We start from the raw sequence: 18,927 nt of genomic DNA on the forward strand, positions 1-18,927 counted from the left end.
GTTGTCTACAAAGAAATACTTCTCAAGTACCCGAGCTGCCAGGAGGTCGAGAAGGCATTAGCAAGGCTCTTTCTGGGAGCCTCAGAAGATCTAGAAACAACAAAGAATTGTTGAGTTTTACACAAACATCCTTCTGTTCAAGTATATAGCCCCGGCCCCACATGATAGACCTACACTGAACACATATTTCAGTAATGACAGTTAAGAATGGCCTTCATTCTGACTTTCATTTTCCTTCTAGCACACATCGAATAACTTTCTCAAACCTTGTACAGGATGCCTAATTCCACATCTCCCTCCATTTAAGTATTTGTCACTTCCTCTCTCCATATTCATTGAGTGACACAAACAATTATGAATGTTTCCTTTTGAGCCTCAATTCTGTACAGCACGTCTTCCCAAGAATGTATTACTAATTTTTGGGTGTTAAACTTCCTCTTGCAGCTATGTCGATGCTATTCCCAACAGTGGGCCTTATGGACACAAGGAAAGCTGCTACTCTAATGTGCAGGGCTTATTCGATTTCAGAAAGGAACGGGGTCTGTCTGCAGAAATAACGTCTTCAACCACGTAGACTCCATTGGCACCTTACAGAGTTATTTTGACTCTACTTGTTAATCTTCTTGGTAATCTAAATGAAGTTATATTAAAGATCCACTTCTGGCCTTTTTCATAGATTCTGATTCTTAGTTTAGGCCTTTTCTTTAATAACTGTTATTTACTTACACGCTAGAGTACTAAAATGTCTCAGCAATAGCAGCTTCTGAGGTAGAGGGATTAGAGTTCAGAGCTCTCCACAACGTGGACTGCCTCGCAGTTAAAACCACTTGGCTGCTAGGCGTTTTCCCGTCCTGTGCTGCAGGATGAAAATTACCATTATTCATGACGAGCTGGCCTTGTCATCCGCGCACGGCAGGTAAGCGCCATGACGAGCCCAGCTCGTCATTAGCCTCGAAGGGGTTAAAACGGTGAGGTATATTGGCTATGTACTATGCTTTATTAAATATGTTCATTCTGATACTTCTGATAACATTTGTGTTGCTATTCAAAGGATGTGAATCCTGGTAAGGTACTTGTGCTGGAGAAACTAGTTGCAGGTAAGTAACATTTCTTAGACGCATTACATGTATATTACACTTCGATTCATGGATGCGTCTTTTGTTCTTTACACAATTGAAAACGATTTATTTGTCTTGTACATGGTTTTTGAAGCATGTTTGCTGATAGATGGACTAACCAAGCATGTGGTTGAAATTGTAATACTTTTTTGCATTTTGTGTGATTTTTCTTTTCATACTAACCAAATTGGCGAATGAAGGAATTGGTAAATTATCTACTGCCGATGGTAAAGCATTCGCAGATCCAGAGGTGCTTCGAAGATTGACCTCCTCTGTAAGCTGTGCATTGGATGAAGCAGCAGCAGCCCTTACAAGGATGAGAGCTGAGAACAGTTTAAATCCAGGACAAGTAGACACGTATGTATTAATTTAGTTAAATTGAACAAATGATTATCACTTAGCTAGCAGCTCATGTTTTTATTGTTTTTGGACCTACTGCACGCCTTCCCTTTAAATGTCACCATGAGTGTTTGAATATTTTGTTATTCGCATGTGAAGACTGAGAGGCCTAATATTGAAATATGATTTTTAAACGTCGATTCCTATCACAGGGAAAATCCTATACAATCCTTTATGTTGCATACCTCATATAGATCCTACCACTCTCATTCTTCTCAAATCTGAGGTATTTTCTGACTGCATCAGTCAGGTCCCTGTGGTCTTTCTCTTTGTGTCACTCATTTAATATTTTTGTATGCCAGATGAAATTTTTTTTTCCTTATTTCAAGGGGGCATTCCCCTGCTGACTCCTATGTTATTTGTGTAAAACCTAACTCTGATTGTAATTTGGAGCCAATAGAAGAAAATCTTTGTGCTGAAAGTGTCTATATAATGTAATCTTATCTCATTCTATAGTCTTCTTGAGCCCATTAGCAATGGTCAGTGCTGTTGACAAACTTGTAATATCATCTTCCTGTTGACCTGGCCCCATTCTCTGATTGGCTGGAGCAACACTAGATAGATTTGTCTTGCTAACATCACACCCCAACCCAGGCCTTGAAAATAGCGAAACATTTGACCAGACCTGCAGGTCTAATGACTTTAATACTCTACTGGACCTAACTGTAACACACTTGCCCCAAAAACTGTATGATCCTAGACAAATATTTTATTTCACCGGGTCACCTTTTACTTCATTGCCACGTAGGAGACTACATTCAAATATGTGATTTCAGCATGTGTGCTGTACAAAAAACTCTGTTTGATTTCATAAGCTAAATATTTGCTCCATGTATAATACGCATCTAGCCTGCATATATGGTACACATGACCCCTGAGTTGCCTTAGTCTTCTAAATAGAATTGTCTTCAGGGTGAGGGGCACAGGAGTGTTTCGCAGTTCGATTTTAAGGCTCTTTTAATACGTGTATCACGAAAGCATAATGCAATAGCACGCTGTCATTTACAGACTGGCATTTTCCAATTAAAAGTCCACAAACTATCCCACTACCATCTAGTTTTACTGATTCAAACCCCAATGTGTGGAAGTATGGCTTCAGCAAATATTTATCTTATCACATCACCAGGTAAAGTATTCTGTTTTGTTTTGCTCATATTAAAATCTATCTCACTTTAGAATTTCAAAAACAGTGTTTTTATAATTAAGTATATTTTGAAACATTTGTACTGTTTATTTGCAAGCTGTTTAAATGCTGTGCACAGCATAATTGCAAGACAGTGCAATTTACAAAATCCTTTAACTTTTACAGTGATAAAAATAAAATAAATAAACCTTTTCTTTTGAAAATATTTTTTTGGGCAATTTATAAGCATATAAAAGAACATTCACGTGGAGAACTTCAAGGTGCAATAGTTGACAATTATAGTATGTTGAATATCTGTCGGTTCGGGCAATCGGCCCTCTACGTGCTACAGTTCGTACCCTATGGGGATATGCAAAAAGTCAATCTTTACAGTGGACCAACATTCATGCTACCCCATATATTCCATTCCGATGCGTGGGCAACTCGACCCACTCCTTCTAACAGTTAACCATATCTGTACTGCATCTGCTCATGGTTCCTGAGGCCTGACAATTATCAATAGAAAAAACCCATTACGAAACCCTGTCGATGGGAGCCAAATGCACATGCCATTACATAATCTAGCCTTATAGCCTGCGTAGCAGGCTATACTGGCTATTAAAGGCCAGCTCCAGCGAGGGCCTTTAACAAGGTAGTGGGACTTTAATAGCCGGTATAGCCCAGATACGAAGGCTATTAGAACATTCTGCCACTAGATGGCAGAATGTTCTAACAAATAAATCAAAGGCCTCTTGGAGCCCGAGGGGGTTTAAATCCCCTCGGGCTCCGAGAGGCCTTTGTGAAAACAACATTGGAATGTTACTTTGCGTGCATTTACCGGCCCGTAGAAGGACAGAGCACTCCATTGTTTTCAATGGAGCTCCCAACATTCCAATGTTCTAAATAAATCATTAAACTATAGCTTGAAAAAAGAAAACATTAAACCAGTCCTCACAGACGTTATCTTCAATACCATTACTCTCCATGTTGGGGGGGGGTATTCTCTCTATACCCCTAGCCGACCTGGGCAGTTTCACCCGGTCGTTGTTGAAGCAACATCAATCTCAGGATCTATTGGTAGCCCATGGGTAACCCAGGGGGAAACAAGGGGGAGTTGGGGAGGGGGGAGGACAGACCCTCTTACTGCAGGGCTTTCCACAGGGGAGAGGCACAGCACAAACCAGGCTGTCCAGGCCTGTCCAGGCCTATGTCAAAATTCCCATGGTATCGCTTCCATCCTATAGCTAGTTCTCCTGTGCCCAGGCCGTCGCGCCCCCCTGCACTACAAGGGCGACTCAGGGCTACCAATTAAACAAGTAAAAACCACTTTCCAGCATAAAATTAGCAGTGATTTGTCAACACCTAGCCTGACATTTGATATAAAATAAAAAAAAAAAAAAATATAAAAAATAAAAGTAAAAACTCTCCAGCATAAAATAAGCAGTGATTTATCAAGACATGCTTGAGATTTCACCTCTGTCTTTTAAATACACAGCAAATGTGACCAGATAAAAACAAGATTTAAAGGCATCTTTATTGTTCCTTCACTTTGTAAACGAGCAGAACACCCGAGTTTATCAGGTCAAGCTATTTTTAAGGTCCACTGGCCCGGTCTGGTGAGCTGGCAAAAAGAACAGGTGTTCTGCTCATTAACAAAGCTAATGCGCAATAACGATACCTTTTTAATCTTGTTTTTATCTTGTCACATTTGCTGTGTATTTAAAAGACAGAGGTGAAATCTCAAGCATGTCTTGATAAATCACTGCTTATTTTATGCTGGAGAGTTTTTACTTTTATTTTTCTGACTGCAAAAGTTAGAGGATTTTGTAAACTTCACTGTCTAGCAATTGGGTTGTGTGCACAGAATTTAAATTAGCTTGTAATAAACAGTACAAATGTTTCAAAATATATTTAATTAGCTAGAAAAGCACAGTTTTTGAAATTTTAAAGTGAGATGGATTTTAATATGAGCAAAACGAATCGGAATACTTTACTTGGTGATCTGAAATGATAAATATTTGCTGTAACCAGATTTCCACATATTGGTGTTTGTGCCAGTAAAACTGGATGGTAGTGGGAATGTTTGTGACCTTTTAATTGGAAAATGTCTGTCAATTTCAAATGTCTTTATTTCAATTCATCATAAGACAGTTTGTACTGTAAGTACAACCACAGGGAAAACAAACAGCAGTTCATAAATATAGTTAAAAGGACAATTTTCATAAGCTAAGAAAGACACTTGGCAATTAGAATAAACGGTAGTAAGACATAATTTAAAATACAATACACACTATGTGCTGGATAAAAAATTTAAAAAAACTTAAAGAAGGATGCTACACTGATTTCGGCCTGGCCCTAATAATCCATACCCATCCGAGGAATTTTGCTACGGCGATAATAGGTTCGCTGGTGTTGTACCTTAGGACCCTTAAGGCTTCGGATCCCACCCGTGTGCCCAGGCTCCGACAAATCGGTTTTAACCATTTAACCTGTGGGGCCACGTAGGCCCGACACTCAAAAAATATGTGGCCTATAGATTCCCTGCAATCCATACACCATCTACAAGAATCACCAACCTGTCCCGCCAGTTTTTGGTGAATAAACGGATGGGTAGACAGCCAACCCTAAGCTGATGGTATAATTTCCTATCACTGGACCTGGTAATAGTATCCCAATATTCTTCTAATAGAGGGTCATTTTTTTAGTTTCAGATACATCCCAGACAGTGAGGTGGCCGAAATCTGACTGAAGTGTTTCTGGCGAATCATGGTCCAGTACTGCTGTTTAAATAGCTTTTTTGGTGGGAAAGGGCTGTTAACAGGGTCAGACCACAAATTTCCCAATACCATAGCCTCCAAGAGCAGTCTGATCTGTTTAAACCATGGGTGATTTCCATAACCCATAATGGAACGTACATCCAACACTGCCTTAGCATACATAGCCAATTCTGGGGTAGACCATAACCGCCTCCATAGAGCTAGTGGTTTAAATCGGGCAATGTAGTCTATGGCATGGCACCCAAGGTCCATTAATAACGGTTTTATGGGGCTAGAACTGGGAAGACCTATTAGATTCCTTAGAAATTTGTTTTGGGCCTTAACCAGAGAGGAAAGTTCAGCAAAACCCCATAGGTCCGCACAAAACAGGATCGCAGAACCTATCCTGGAGTTATATATTTCCATAGCTGGGCCTATCCTTTTGGTCTGAGACGTTCTCTGTTCTCTTATCAGACACCCTGTTAATTGGGCAAACTTGAGAGTATCACTTTGCGGCTTCCAACTCATTTTACTCTCTAGTACGATACCCAAGTATGTCATTTCGTTAGTCTGATCTAATTTTATATTATTCATTGTGACGTGGCCCACAACAGGTATACCTCTGTTTAATACCATGAACTTGGTCTTTGAGACATTAACCTGAAGATTGTGATCATTACAAAATTCATCAAACCTATCTAGGGCGGCCTGCAGGCCCTTCTGCGTCTGAGACAATAAAAGCGTATCATTCGCAAACATTAATAGCGGATATTTGGTCCCACCCAGGGAGGGGGCGTCCGTTGAAATGTTTGAAAATACTGCACAACCCTGTTATTGTATAACAGAAACCGGGTTGGCACAAGGACGCACCCTTGCCTAACACCCCTTGACACTGGAAATCTGCTTGTGACCTGCCCTTGCTTGCCCAATTGCACTTGAGCGAAATTTGCCTCGTGAAGTCTTTGTACAATATTAAGAAGTTCCGGGGGCATCCCTATACTATCTAGGACCCCCCACAATTTGGCCCTAGGGACAAGATCAAATGCTGACCTGAGGTCAACGAAGGCGGCGAACAGGGTATCACCGCCAAGGCTAACAATTTTCCAGTAGATAAGTTTGAACCTAAGGAACTGTTCAATGGTGCTGGTGCATGATCTGAACGGGTGTGATCATGATCTGTAGGGGTGATAAAATTTCTTCAAGCTCCATCCAGCTCTGTATTCGAGCCAGGACCATCCTTGCAATGATTTTTTGGACTGTATCTATCAAGCTGATAGGGCGATAGTTACCCGGGTTTGTACGGCCCCCCTTCTTATATATTGGCCATATCTCAGCGCCTCTCCATAATTCTGGGACAACAGCCCCCTTAGATATGGCATTAGCCAAAAAAGTGATATAGGGTACCCAGTTGTCTAGATCATGTTTGAAGAGGTCTGCAGGAATACAGTCAATACCCAGGGCCTTTCCACTAGGGATCTTACTCGGGCCTCCTCTACTTTCGAAGACTAGGTCGTGCATACTGGCCATATCTTGGGTGGCAGGGGGAATGACAGCCTCATTCAGGTTTAACCCTGAAAATTGAGACTCAAAGTGCTCGACCCATCTGTCTATAGGGACATAATTTGCGGGTACCTGCGAGTTTTGAGAATTGCCCCATTTCACGATGTGCCAGAACTTGGTCAGGTTTTTTTTTTTTTTACTGGCAACTAGGAGATTCTGCCAGTGGTCGTTGTCCCACTCTTGCTTGGCCTGATTTTTGGCTTTAGAGTAGCTCCTCCTGGCTGATCTGATAACATCCATGTTCTTTGCTTTAATGGCTGCAGCTTGTAGACCATATTTCTCCCTACACTGTTTGTTATACCAATTTTTGGACTTGGGTTTACCCCCTTTCCCCTTTGGGTTACCAGACTTAGTGAAGTGCATCTTTAGGCCCGAGAACAGGTCTACATGAAGTTGTGTTATCTTCATGTTTATGTCTGCCTGTGTTGGAAAGGAGCGCAAGGTTTCAAGGGCCCTAGTTACTTTGATTTTTATTGCATCTAGTGCCCCCGGATCGATAGCAACCTTCGCCCAGCGCACCCTACGTTGGTCATTGGTTAAAAAGGCATCAGCCGTAACTATCTCTGTATTCTCTTTACAGTGCGGATCTCCGCTTTGCTGAAAAGTGGCTACAATGGGGTTGTGGTCGCTCTCAGGGCGATCCACAATCACCATGTCCCTTAAGGTTGACCAACACTCAGCCTTGATAAGGATATAATCTATTCTATTTTTGCGCAAGCCATTGTCCAAAGTGTCCCTGCCCAATTTGTCAGAGAAAGACCGCCCATTTGTTGCCCTAAAACCACGTTCTAGGCACAGACCCAACCATTGTAGGGCCGATTCTGTCTATTTCTTAATGGGAGTAAGGTCGAGGGGGGGGATATTCCATTGGGCGTCTAGTTCTGTCAGAAAAGTATCCCCATCGTCGTTCAATGGATCGAAAGAACAATTTAGGTCCCCTGCTATTATGTTTAAACCCGGATTAACTGTATCCAAAAAGCTGTCAAGGTTTTGAAAGGTAACGGTACCATGCCCACCAGGCAGGCCTCTATTATAAACATTAATAATGAGTATGTCAGGGCCGCCGGAAAAATGCAGCTTTATGGCCAAAAGATCCGGGTTGTCTATGGCTAATTCCATGGGGCTGCCATTAATAGTTTGCCTAACCCAGATACACAGGCCGCCCATAGGTCTACCCTTTACCCCTTTGGCTGCTGCTTTATAGAAGTTGTGAAAGCCTGGTAAACATGTCTGTCTGTAAATGACTGTGTGCTACTGAATAATGCTTTAGTGATATACTTATAAAAAGATAAAATATGAACTGCAAAGCAATCCAACCCCACCTCTCCCCCTCTTTTGTGGACTAAGAGGCACATCAAGGATCACGTGAACCATGTATTCAGGCTAGATTTTTATTCCACATGGAGCAAATGTTTAGCTTATGAAAGCAAACCGTTTTTTATACAGCAGACCTGTTGAACTCGTATAATTGAAGGTAGGCACATATGTGGCAATGAAGAAAAAGGTGACCCTGTGCAATACAATATGTGCCTAGGATCATACTGTTCTAGATAATTTTTTCGGTCAAGCTCATTACATTTATGTCCAGTAGATTATTCAAGTACTAGACCTGCAGGTCTGGTAAAATTGTTCTGATTTTTCGAGGCCTGTTCTTCCTCTAGATTATTCACCTTGATCCAAGGCTGTATCTGGAAACCTTTCCTCAAAAAATAGCTGTCCAGCTCCATGTGGGGCCACCATGTAACTCTGGTTCCTGCTCTGCTCACCTAGGACGTGATCACATTAGCTTTTAAATGGCACCATTTGGTGTGCTGGTGTCTGTTCCTGTTTTCTTTTTTTTTTTTCTTCTTTTTTTTTTTTTTTATTTATTTATCGCAAAACAGCACATTACAGAGCGCAATCAGCCATTCGCCTACATCCCTTCTCGGGCCGGCAGAAGTCCAAATTCTCTTATCAGTGACTCATAGGCATAACACAAAGAGGAAAAATCAAACATCATGTCAAGTAAATGTTCAGCCAGAGTCGGGACCTTTCCGGCAAGCTGATACTATCGACAGTGTGATGTGCACTGTGTATATATAGACAAATCTATCAATTTTTTAAACATTTTCTCCCAACCTACCCCCCGCCCCTAGAACCCCGCTTCCCCCCAACTATTCCCCAGTGTGTGCTCCTCATGTGTGATAGCGTATGAGCATGTGGCGCGCTGGTGGTCTGTTCCTGTTTTCTGTGCCTTTCTGATGTAAGTCCCGAGCTTCCGGTCTCTTTCAACTGAATTACTTTGTGTTAACGAGGCTACTTAAGTAGATATTACCTCCTTAGGTCTCTGGGTTCAAAACCTGTCGGTGTTGTCTGAAAAATATATTTGTCAGATTTCCCCAGAACATCTCCCTGTGACGGTGCCTGTGAACTGACCGCAATTGCCCCCCACCCCCAACTCTATGTAGCCGAAAGCCACCAAGAAGCTGGAATTGAGCTTTTTATTGGCGCTAGCTTGTAAACAGACTTCCAGACTGTCCCACTCCATTCGGGTAAGCTTCCTAAAAGGGAGCAATCCTCCAAAGGATTCTCCTACAAAAATAAGAAATTACCATTTTAAAAAACGGTCCTTTGAGAGGTGGTGGTATCATACGATAATACTGGCTTCTTGTTCCCTGGAGTCCGTTCCTGTCCCTAATAAGCTTCCCTTTCTGGCTCCCAAAGATGTGCAAGACTCTTCAGGATTAGAAATTCTGGCACCTTCATCACTGACGCAGCCCAACTCTGCACCTCCCCAGGTTAGAGCTCTAAGAAGCCAGCCCTATCTAAGTTCCCTGGTATGAGTGTCTTTGCCACCTCCAGAGTCCGAGGAAATCTTCTGCATGGCCTGAAAGAAGGTGAGAGCTTGCATTGAGGACCAGCCTATTGCTGACCCTCTTGCCACACCCCACACATTCACAAGCACTGAAGAACTCTTAAGCTTAGATCCAGACACTCTGAGCATGCACAACTAGGATTTTATCTGCTCAAGGAAGCTTAATTGGATGCTGTTAACTTCCTCCATTGTTATCATACAGATGGCTTGGTTCTACTTGGATCTTTTAAATGCCAATGGCTTTTATTTCATATGTCCCCTAAAGGGTATATCACGTATCCTTTGGGCCCTCCTTTTGAAGAATTTTGTTCTGTCACAGCTGTTGTGTTGAGACATTGGAGGTGTGTATTGCCTGTGAACCCCAAATTCAGCATCCTTATGGTAATCCTCTAGCCATCTTCAGAAGTGCCGGAGCCATACTAGGACTGGGTTTGGCTATTTGGGATAAACACTTTTCGAGCCCAACAGTTAACAGGTAGATTGCTCCTTGACCACTGCAAATCGGGCTGCAGAGCGGGATGTAGCAACGAAGCCGCTCTAACCTACATTGTAGTTAATGCCCAGAGATTGCTTGATCGGAACAAATTGTGCCTGCTTATACTGCTTGATCTCTCCTCTGCGTTCTACACGGTCAAACATGATGGCCTGATTGACTTTCTGGAGTCAAGGATGGGGCTATGTGGGCCATCTTGAGCTGGTTTTCCTCGTTCATACATAGCAGAGCTCGAAGAATAAGTCCATGAAACCCTTTCCGACATAACTCCGTTCTCGGTTGGAGTGCCGCTAGAATCCATGCTCTCACCCGCGTTATTCAATGTGTACATGGAAATTCTCACCGAAATGATAAAGCACTCGAAAGTTCATTACTACATGTATGCTGATACACAATTATATTTCATCACCTGAGGATGTTAATGCTCTCAACTGCATCCTGCTGAAAACCCAATAATGGTTAACCTGCAACCACCTTACTCTCAACGCACTCAAAACAGAATTCCTCTTGATGATCCCCTGCAATTACTCTGCCCCTATAAAAGAATGGCTCAAACAACTTCTAGCTCTCAATTGCACCCCCAACATCATTTGCTGTACTAAATCACTTGGTTACTTTGGACAAATATCTGAATATGCAAGATCGTATCGGTGCTACCACAAGGGGAGCCAGCTACCAACTAAACAGTTTAAGGAAAATCAAACAAACCTTTCTTGCCCCCTGATAACTTTCAGTTGGCAGTCCAATCCCTAGTCCTCTACAGATTAGATTACGGGAGTGCTACTCTTGTAGGTCTACCCAAAGCAAGGCTAGCACCATTAAGGGCCGTGATGAACTCCGCGGTTAGGCTTGTCACAGGATCCAGAAAAATTGATCACATCACTCCAAACCTAAAACTTCTAAATCCTGTATGAAGCAAGGAACCAAGTAAAAATAGCGTGTTTACACATAAGGCCCTTCACCATAATACTCCCGTTTACATGACCAATAAACTGGAGCTGCCTGGTGGTAGTAGTTTCTTAAGCGCAACTTTCCTATTTCTGAAACTGCAGAAGCTCACAAAAAGAAACCCTCAACCGCTCCTTCTCTGGTTTAACCCCAAGAATATGGAAAGCACTGCCGCTCATAATCGTGTCAAACCCCTTGACGACTTCAAGTGAAAAGGCTTCTGATGAACAAATTCCTTCAACAATAACTCTGATGAGCTCAGCTGGACTATTTTCATGTAGACCACTCCATATCCTGAATCTATCTAACCGATTGTTACATGGCATCTGTTTTGTTTCTTGCTTATTCCTGATTGCGTTATTACTCTATATCTATTACTTGTCTATTTGTACAGCGCTCTGATACCCTGACAGGTCATGTTTGTGCTATATAAAGCTCCTCAAATAAATAAAGCATCAAAGGCTTCTGCGCATCTGATCCAAAATTCTTGTTGACTCTTCATTCTCTGGATCATTTGGTGGTTCAAGCATCTTCTGCAAAATTAAACACCAACACTATCCCTATGCCACCACTGTATCATGAGTTCAAACTATTTTTCTCCATGGCGTACAGGGACTTCACTTCAGGTGGGCTGGCTCCCCACACTAACGCCTTGTGCCTCCTAGGATACATTTGTGCATTGTGCGAAATGGTTGTGATGGCTGTGGTTAACATCCCAGATCCCAAGAAAGTTCCTATATCGTAATTGGTGAAAGGGAGCCTAGATGCTTCAAAGCAAATGGTCAAGTGTGACAATACTTGTTCAACATGATGGCCTGGTCTGTGGCTACAGCTGTCACCCTACGCAGTCATGGTTTCGTTTCCTCCGGTGGGTTTTCTTAGATGTCCAAGCTGCCCTAATGGATATGCCTTTTGATGCAGAGATTCTTTTTTGCTAGAAGACAGACTCCTCTTTTTTTGTAAACAAACTTTATTAGGCATTTGCGATGTATGCATTCGAACATTGCAGAACCATTTTCTTAACATATGTATCACTGTGTTACGATATTTGCACCCATACGCACTTAATTTGTCCCCAACAACTTTCATATCCGGTAGTTTCAAATTACATGTCAAGAATTGACGCAACTATTAATTCCGCTCCGCACTCTGCTAAATGGCAATCCCAACTCCCTCATACCCCCCCCCCCCCCCCCCCCCCCCCCGGCGTGTCTAGAACTAATCTGTACAAGCGTTCTTCTCCGGGCCACTTTCCGGAAACTTCAATCCATTTGTCGTAGCCCCCAAGTTCCATGTTGGAACTTGCAATCAGTAGGTGCCCCTCATCCTTCCCTTATATCCCAGCACCTGTCTCTGTGTGGGTCTAATCATCAGTCTGTATTCATTCCTGGTTTCCTACTTCTAATATATCATTAAGCTGCTTTAGTTGCATCGTCCGCCCTTCCCATGCCCTAGCTGCATCCAACGTCTTTTCGCTCCCATTGCGTCTCGCTTCTCGTAGTTGCATCGTTCCCTCGCAACCTGCCCAACAAATAAATTCCCTCCTCCATCTACCTGTTAGGTCCTCCCCTTACCTTCCAATTACTTGCAATGTCTTGTTTCGCTAGAATTAATCTCAGGTCCTAAAATGTGCTGGTTACCTTATTCTTGAAAGTGTGTGGGAATCTGTGTAGTAAATAGTATGCTACTGTCATGTCCACTTCTTTTTTGGTGATTTCGGATAATACTTACGCCACCTCCCTCCAGTACACCTCTAATTCCGGGCAACTCCAAAACATATGTAGAAAGTACGGTCTTATCTCTCCACATCTGGGACAGGCTGCTGGGGCCATGTTGAAGTATTTATTAAGGCACCCTGGGGTAACGTACACCCTGTGAAATACATAGAAGTTTACCATTTGCAATCTAGCGTTTCTAGTGACCTTTTTTGACCCTTTCGGTTAGCTCTCTCCATTCTTTTTCTTCCATTGGTTCCCCCAGGTCCTCTTCCCTTTTGTGCTGCTGCTCACTGACTGGAAGGAGGGTCGCCTGACTCAGCCTCCTATATAAGCAGGTGACTGCCTTCTACGTCCCCGCTGCCGATACCACATATGGACATCCTTCATCTAGGCCAGGTTCGTTTAGGCCAGTTCGCCAATGTTTACGTATTTCTGCAGTTAAGGCTGCATTCATTAGAAAGTCGCCCCCTGTACCTCGTTTTACTTGCTAAATAATTCAAATGGTAACAGCATGCCAACCTGATACAGTTTCCCCATGGTGAGTACTCCGGCTTCTTCCCATACGCCTAGCCCCCTCCAATCTGCTCTGTGTGGCAATGTCATGCAATATTTTAATGGTATCTCCGGTGAATAAGGGCTTCTCATTTTGGCCCTCTGCGACTTTCTGACCCAACATTTATGGGCCACATACGATTACGCAGTCCTTTCACTTTCTGATATGGGTAGCCTCAGTATTAGCCTAGATAGACGGTTTGGGGCCGGACATCCATCTCCTTGCTGCACTGTTCCTCGACTCGGACTTGTCACCCATTTCGTCAGCCACTGCAATTGAGCTGCAATATAATAGTATTCAAAATCTGGAACTGTCAGCCCCCCTTCTGCCTTAGGCCTCATTATTAAGTGAAGTAGTGTGGCTCACTGGTTAGAGGCGGCAGACCCGAGAGCAGAGGACGGCCCGGGACCAGGGTTCGATTCCCGGAGCGGCAGGTTTCTGGACCAGGGTCAGCGGACTCGATAATTCTCTCGCCTCGGTGCCCACTCTGATCAGCGATCACACTCGGCAACTCTGGGCATTAGCTTGCCTCATCTTCACTAACGGCCCCACCAGACCGCCGGGGATGCCTGGTCTCACCCTGGAGATACCCATTAAGGGGCCATCTCTCAGGGAAGCCAGGAAGGGTTTCGCAGCGGTCGAAGCGCCTTGGGACCCGACGGGTAAGTAGTGCGCTATATAAATGCCAATACATACAATACATACATACATTATGGTTGTTAAAGCTATTTTCTGCCTCCCGGCCCCCCACAAGAATTCTGTAATCATTGTTCGGAGCTGCTTGAACCTCTCCGCTGGGACCCACGTTGGCAGTATTCCGTAGACCTATAGGAGCCTTGTGAGAGTCCCCATTGTTAAGGTCGTTCTACCCCCCAGCGACAGGGGGAGGGTTCCCCAATATTCGAAATTGGCTTTCGTTCCTCGTATCACCTTTCCCACATTTCCCTCCAGGAGATCTGTGCTGTTATGGTCGATTTGTACCCCAAAATATGGGATGCATCTCCCTTCCCACTCAATCCCCCTCCACCATCTGCGGTTTCTCCCTTCCCGCCATCGTCTGGAACAGATAAGACATTCTCCAATTCACCTTGAGGCCTGCTACCCTTTCCCACTCTAACAGCAATTTTTTCGCTCCCTCATTTCTGCTTCCGTATTTCTAAGGAACAGGATCAAGTTATCGGCATACAAGGCTATATGATAAATATGCCCCTCTACTTCCATCCCGTGGTACCAGTTTCCAGTCCTGGCTTTAGTGGCCAGAGGTTTCATAGCCATCGCAAATAGTAAGGGTGATAATGGGCAGCCTTGCTGCTTTCCTCTTCCTACCCCATATCGATATGAGATTATCTTTCCTGTCCGAACCAGTGCTGTATAGGCTCTGTATAACGGGGATGTCCATGCTACAAACTCCACTCCAACTCCAAACCTGAATCCGAAAGCTCCCATCACTCTAAGTACTGCCATTCAAGACTATCGAACGCCTTTTCTATATCAATTGCCAAAACAGCTGCCTCCTCTTTACAGTAGAAGTCCTCTCCCAACACTCTTAGCAATCTCCTCACATTCATTGCCGTATTTCGTGCCGGTATAAAACCAGCCTGATCCCAATGTATACGGTGTGGCTGTAGTCGTGTGGCCAGAATTCTACACATTATCTTATAATCCAGGTTCAGCATTGATAATGGTCTATATGCTGTTTTGTCTTGCTCCTGCTTTCCTGGCTTTAACAATGAAAATATCAGTGCCTCCCTAGTTGTCTCCGGTAGTTTCCCCCCGTGTTTTGCTTGATTATACAGTGCTACAAGTCGGGGGCCCAACAGCTCTGTATGTAGCGTACAATTCTATGGGGAAGCCGTTGGTCCCTGGTGTCTTGTTCTTAGCCATGGACTTAAAGGCCCTTTTAATCTCTCCCAACTCTATTTCCCTTCCTAGTTGTTCTGCATCCTCCTCGCTGATTGTTGGTAACTCAATACTTTCCATGTACTCATCAAGCTCTTCAACTGTAGGGAAAGCCTTACTTTTATAAAGTTTGGTATAATAGTTACAGAAGTGCTGGTTAATGTCGTGCTGGTGGTATTGTGACTCCCCCCAGGTCATCTCTCAACTCTAAAATAGCGGATCCCCTCTTGGCCGGATTGGCCAGCCAAGGCAGTAAAGCCCCAGGTCTATCCCTCACCGCATGAGCCCTGGTCATGTAGCTCTTCTATTCAACACAGCGCAGCCTCTGTACGTCCCGCCACCTCCTCCCTAGCCTCCAATAGTTGTTGTTTTTCTGCATTCTCAGGTCTGTCTCATTCAATATTTCGTAACCTCTGCTCTGCATTTAATGTATACCTTAGAGTTCTCTTCACCCCTACCGCCCCAGGTATACAGCGATCCCTAAGCACCACCTTAAACGCCTCCCACTCTACCATAAGATTTGAGGCCGTTCCTGTGTTCACACCAAAGTAGTGTTCGATGGTTGTGCGTATCTCAGCCTGGTATACCTGATCTTCCAAGGTCTCTGGTTTAAGACGCCGTGTGGGAATATTTGTTCTGACCCTAGACCAGCTGAGGCAGACCAGCAAGGATTGTGGTCCGAAAACGTGTGCACTAGGTATTCACTAGTCTGTACGTACCCTTGTACATCAGGAGTGTACAAAATGGCGTCCAATCTGACGTGTAACTTATGCATTGGGGAGAAGAATGAGCTGTCCTGTACCACAGGGTGTTGCGCCCTCTAGGAGCCTATTAATCCCCACTGTTGTTGCCAGTCTCTCCTCACTCGTGACATCCTAAGAGCAGGCGAGTCAGGAAGGGGGTGGGGGGGGGGGGGTGGTGGGATTGGTCGAGCCTTACATCTTCAACACAATCGTAGTCTTCCCTCCAGGAGTGTTAACCCCGTCAGTGCATGCACCAGTGATGTAGAGAGGCCTGCCAAGAATGAAACTTGCTCTATATTTGGGGCATAAATGCTTTTGACCGTTCTACCTCTCCCGTCCAGTTTACCCATTACCACCACAGATCTCCCCTCTGGGTCTACAAATTTCCTGATGTATTGGAAGGGGGTCCCTGCTCTCACCCAAATCCACACTCCTCTGGCGAATGCAGAGTAATTTGGATAAAATAATTGTCCTCACCAACAGCGTTTCAAAGCGGCCCCCACTTTTGCAATGATATGTGTTTCTTGTAATAATGCTATTTGCATCCCACTGCGCACTAGGAATGTGTGTACTTTATGCCGTTTTATCATGGAGTGCATCTCACTCACGTTCTAGGAGATACACTTGTAGTCTACAGTGGGTCAGATTGTAAAAACATTGTCGTAACACTGGTTATTCAGTTTCCCCAGACATGCCTTTTCCCCATTAAACATTCCCAAAACAACTGAACTACCCAACTCCCCTTCCCCAGGACAGGTGGAAGACCCCTCCCATCCAAACTCTTCTAACTATGTTAATTATGTGGGTGGTAGTGTCTGTCGCCCTGTCTCGAAACCCCTCAGCCTAGCCTCACCCCGTTTCAGAACCATTTGTTCGCCCCCAGTCCCCCATCTTTTGTGTCCTTGATAATGTTTGTAGTTACCCACCTCTTCTACATATTCCGTGGTATATATTTACCAAAAGGATATAAGTCTCCTTACTTTGCAGTTCCTATGTTCTGGATCATGCGGTTCATCTCAGCTCGCCCACAGTGTAGGGCGTCACAGTAGGCATCTCCGTTTCAGAGTCCTCTGCCACACTCTGTATTTGAGAATTCTCTGATCTGTTGCCTCCCTGTCGCTCCCTGTTGACCGAGGGCTGGACCCCATTTGGCTGAGTTCCACCACCGCCCTGATAACCTTGTTCCGTTCGACTTGGACCTCTGTCGGCGCTCTTGGTTATCCACGACTCATTCCACTGCCCCCTGCCGTTGAACTCGGCGAGATGCCTCGGGACCTTCATCCTGGTAAAGGATCCAGCCAATACCACGCCTCTTGTGGTGTCTGAAAGAACTGTGCGCCTTTAGGTCAAATAATGCGCAACCTAGCTAGGAATAGCATTGCATGTGGAAACTGCATTTGTCGTAGTTTTCTTTTCACTGCCAGGAACATCAATCTTTGTCTCTGTTACCCCCTAGTAAAATCCGCAAACGTCATCACCCTGCTGTTCCCTGTTTGTAAGTCCTTCGTCTGCCGAGCCTGCTTGAGTATATGGTCTCTGTGACGGAAATGGAGTAGGCGGGCTATAATTGGTCTCGGAGGTGCCCCTGGCTTGGGAGGCCTGGCTGATACCCTATGCATCCATTCAATTGCATAGAACTGCGAGAGCCCCTCCGTCGCCACTTCTTTCTTGACCCAGTCCTCCGGTTACTGTACTATATCGCCTTCCTCCTTTTCAGGCACCCATATTATGTGCAAATTGTTGCTGCAAGATCTCCCCTCACTATCTTCTGCGCGTACCTCCAGGATTTTTACTTTCGCCGCCACCACCGAAAGGGATTTTTTGAGTTCCGTAACCTCCGCAGGGATATCGTCTAGCACTTTCTCCGTGCCTGCGACCCTTTCCACCAGCCTGCCGTGATCATCCTTAAGAAGATTGAGGTTGGTGCCGATAGTGTAGGAAAGTGGCTCTATATATACTGGACTAAAGTAAGGTACATTGTGTATAGAGTCCCCAGAACCCAGAGGTTTGGCAGAGGCTAAAGTTAGATATAACCTTACTCTCTAAAGTGGTAGCTTGATCGAGCAGTAAGGCAGTATCAGAGGACAGTGTAAAGCACTTGTTGTACACACTCAGTCAGCAAATGGTCTCACACACTCAAGAACTGAATTCTAGGCCAATTGTTTCGTATAAAAAGATATAGTAGTTTTATTTTAGAACCAACAAGGTATCAAAATATACTTTCTCAGGATGAGTTGCTTTAGTTAAATACTTTTCAAATAGGCAATAGACTTTTTGAATGCAATAGTTAGTTTGTTGCAATAGGCAACACAATTTCAAACCCAATGCAATATTGAACTCAATGGGAATTTCTAGTTAAATGCAATTAGTTATTCTGTAGATTAGTTTTCTTACCTCAGGACTGGATCCTAGATTCAGTCCCGGGACATGAGCTGTAAACAGTTAAGTAAAAGCGTTTTGGTTTCAGTAGTGATTTTTAAGGAATATATTATTGTATTTTAAAAGTTGACACTTAGAAACTTTTTCAGTTGAAATGACCAATGTTATCCTATTGAAGGAAATTCAAGTTGCAGGTAAAGTACGTTCACGTTACTTTTGTAATCCAGTGCTGGACTCCTAGGTTCAGCACTGGGACCTCTATCTAAAACAGGTAAGTAATAAGTTTTTTTCGTTGGCACGATTTTTAGAGATTATTTGTAAGTTTCACAAATCGACACTTTTTCAGCAAAAAGCAGGCAATGATATCCTATGGAAGGAAATTTT

The 18,927-nt window shown here is 43.9% G+C and overlaps 1 protein-coding gene across 3 annotated transcripts in view; it reads left to right on the forward strand.

The window, feature by feature from the left end:
• Positions 1–18,927, forward strand: part of ANKHD1 (ankyrin repeat and KH domain containing 1) — a 1,478,908-nt gene that overhangs the window by 146,345 nt on the left and 1,313,636 nt on the right. For 2 of the 3 annotated variants that reach the window (XM_086931463.1, XM_086931465.1), the window contains exon 3: positions 1,319–1,475. In XM_086931463.1, the coding sequence (XP_086787589.1) occupies positions 1,319–1,475 (157 nt within the window). The remainder of the gene's footprint in view (positions 1–1,318; positions 1,476–18,927) is intronic. The other variant, XM_086931464.1, reaches the window with a different exon arrangement.

This window comes from Lissotriton vulgaris, chromosome 7, assembly GCF_964263255.1.
Source record: "Lissotriton vulgaris chromosome 7, aLisVul1.2, whole genome shotgun sequence".
NCBI classification, from domain to species: domain Eukaryota; kingdom Metazoa; phylum Chordata; class Amphibia; order Caudata; family Salamandridae; genus Lissotriton; species Lissotriton vulgaris.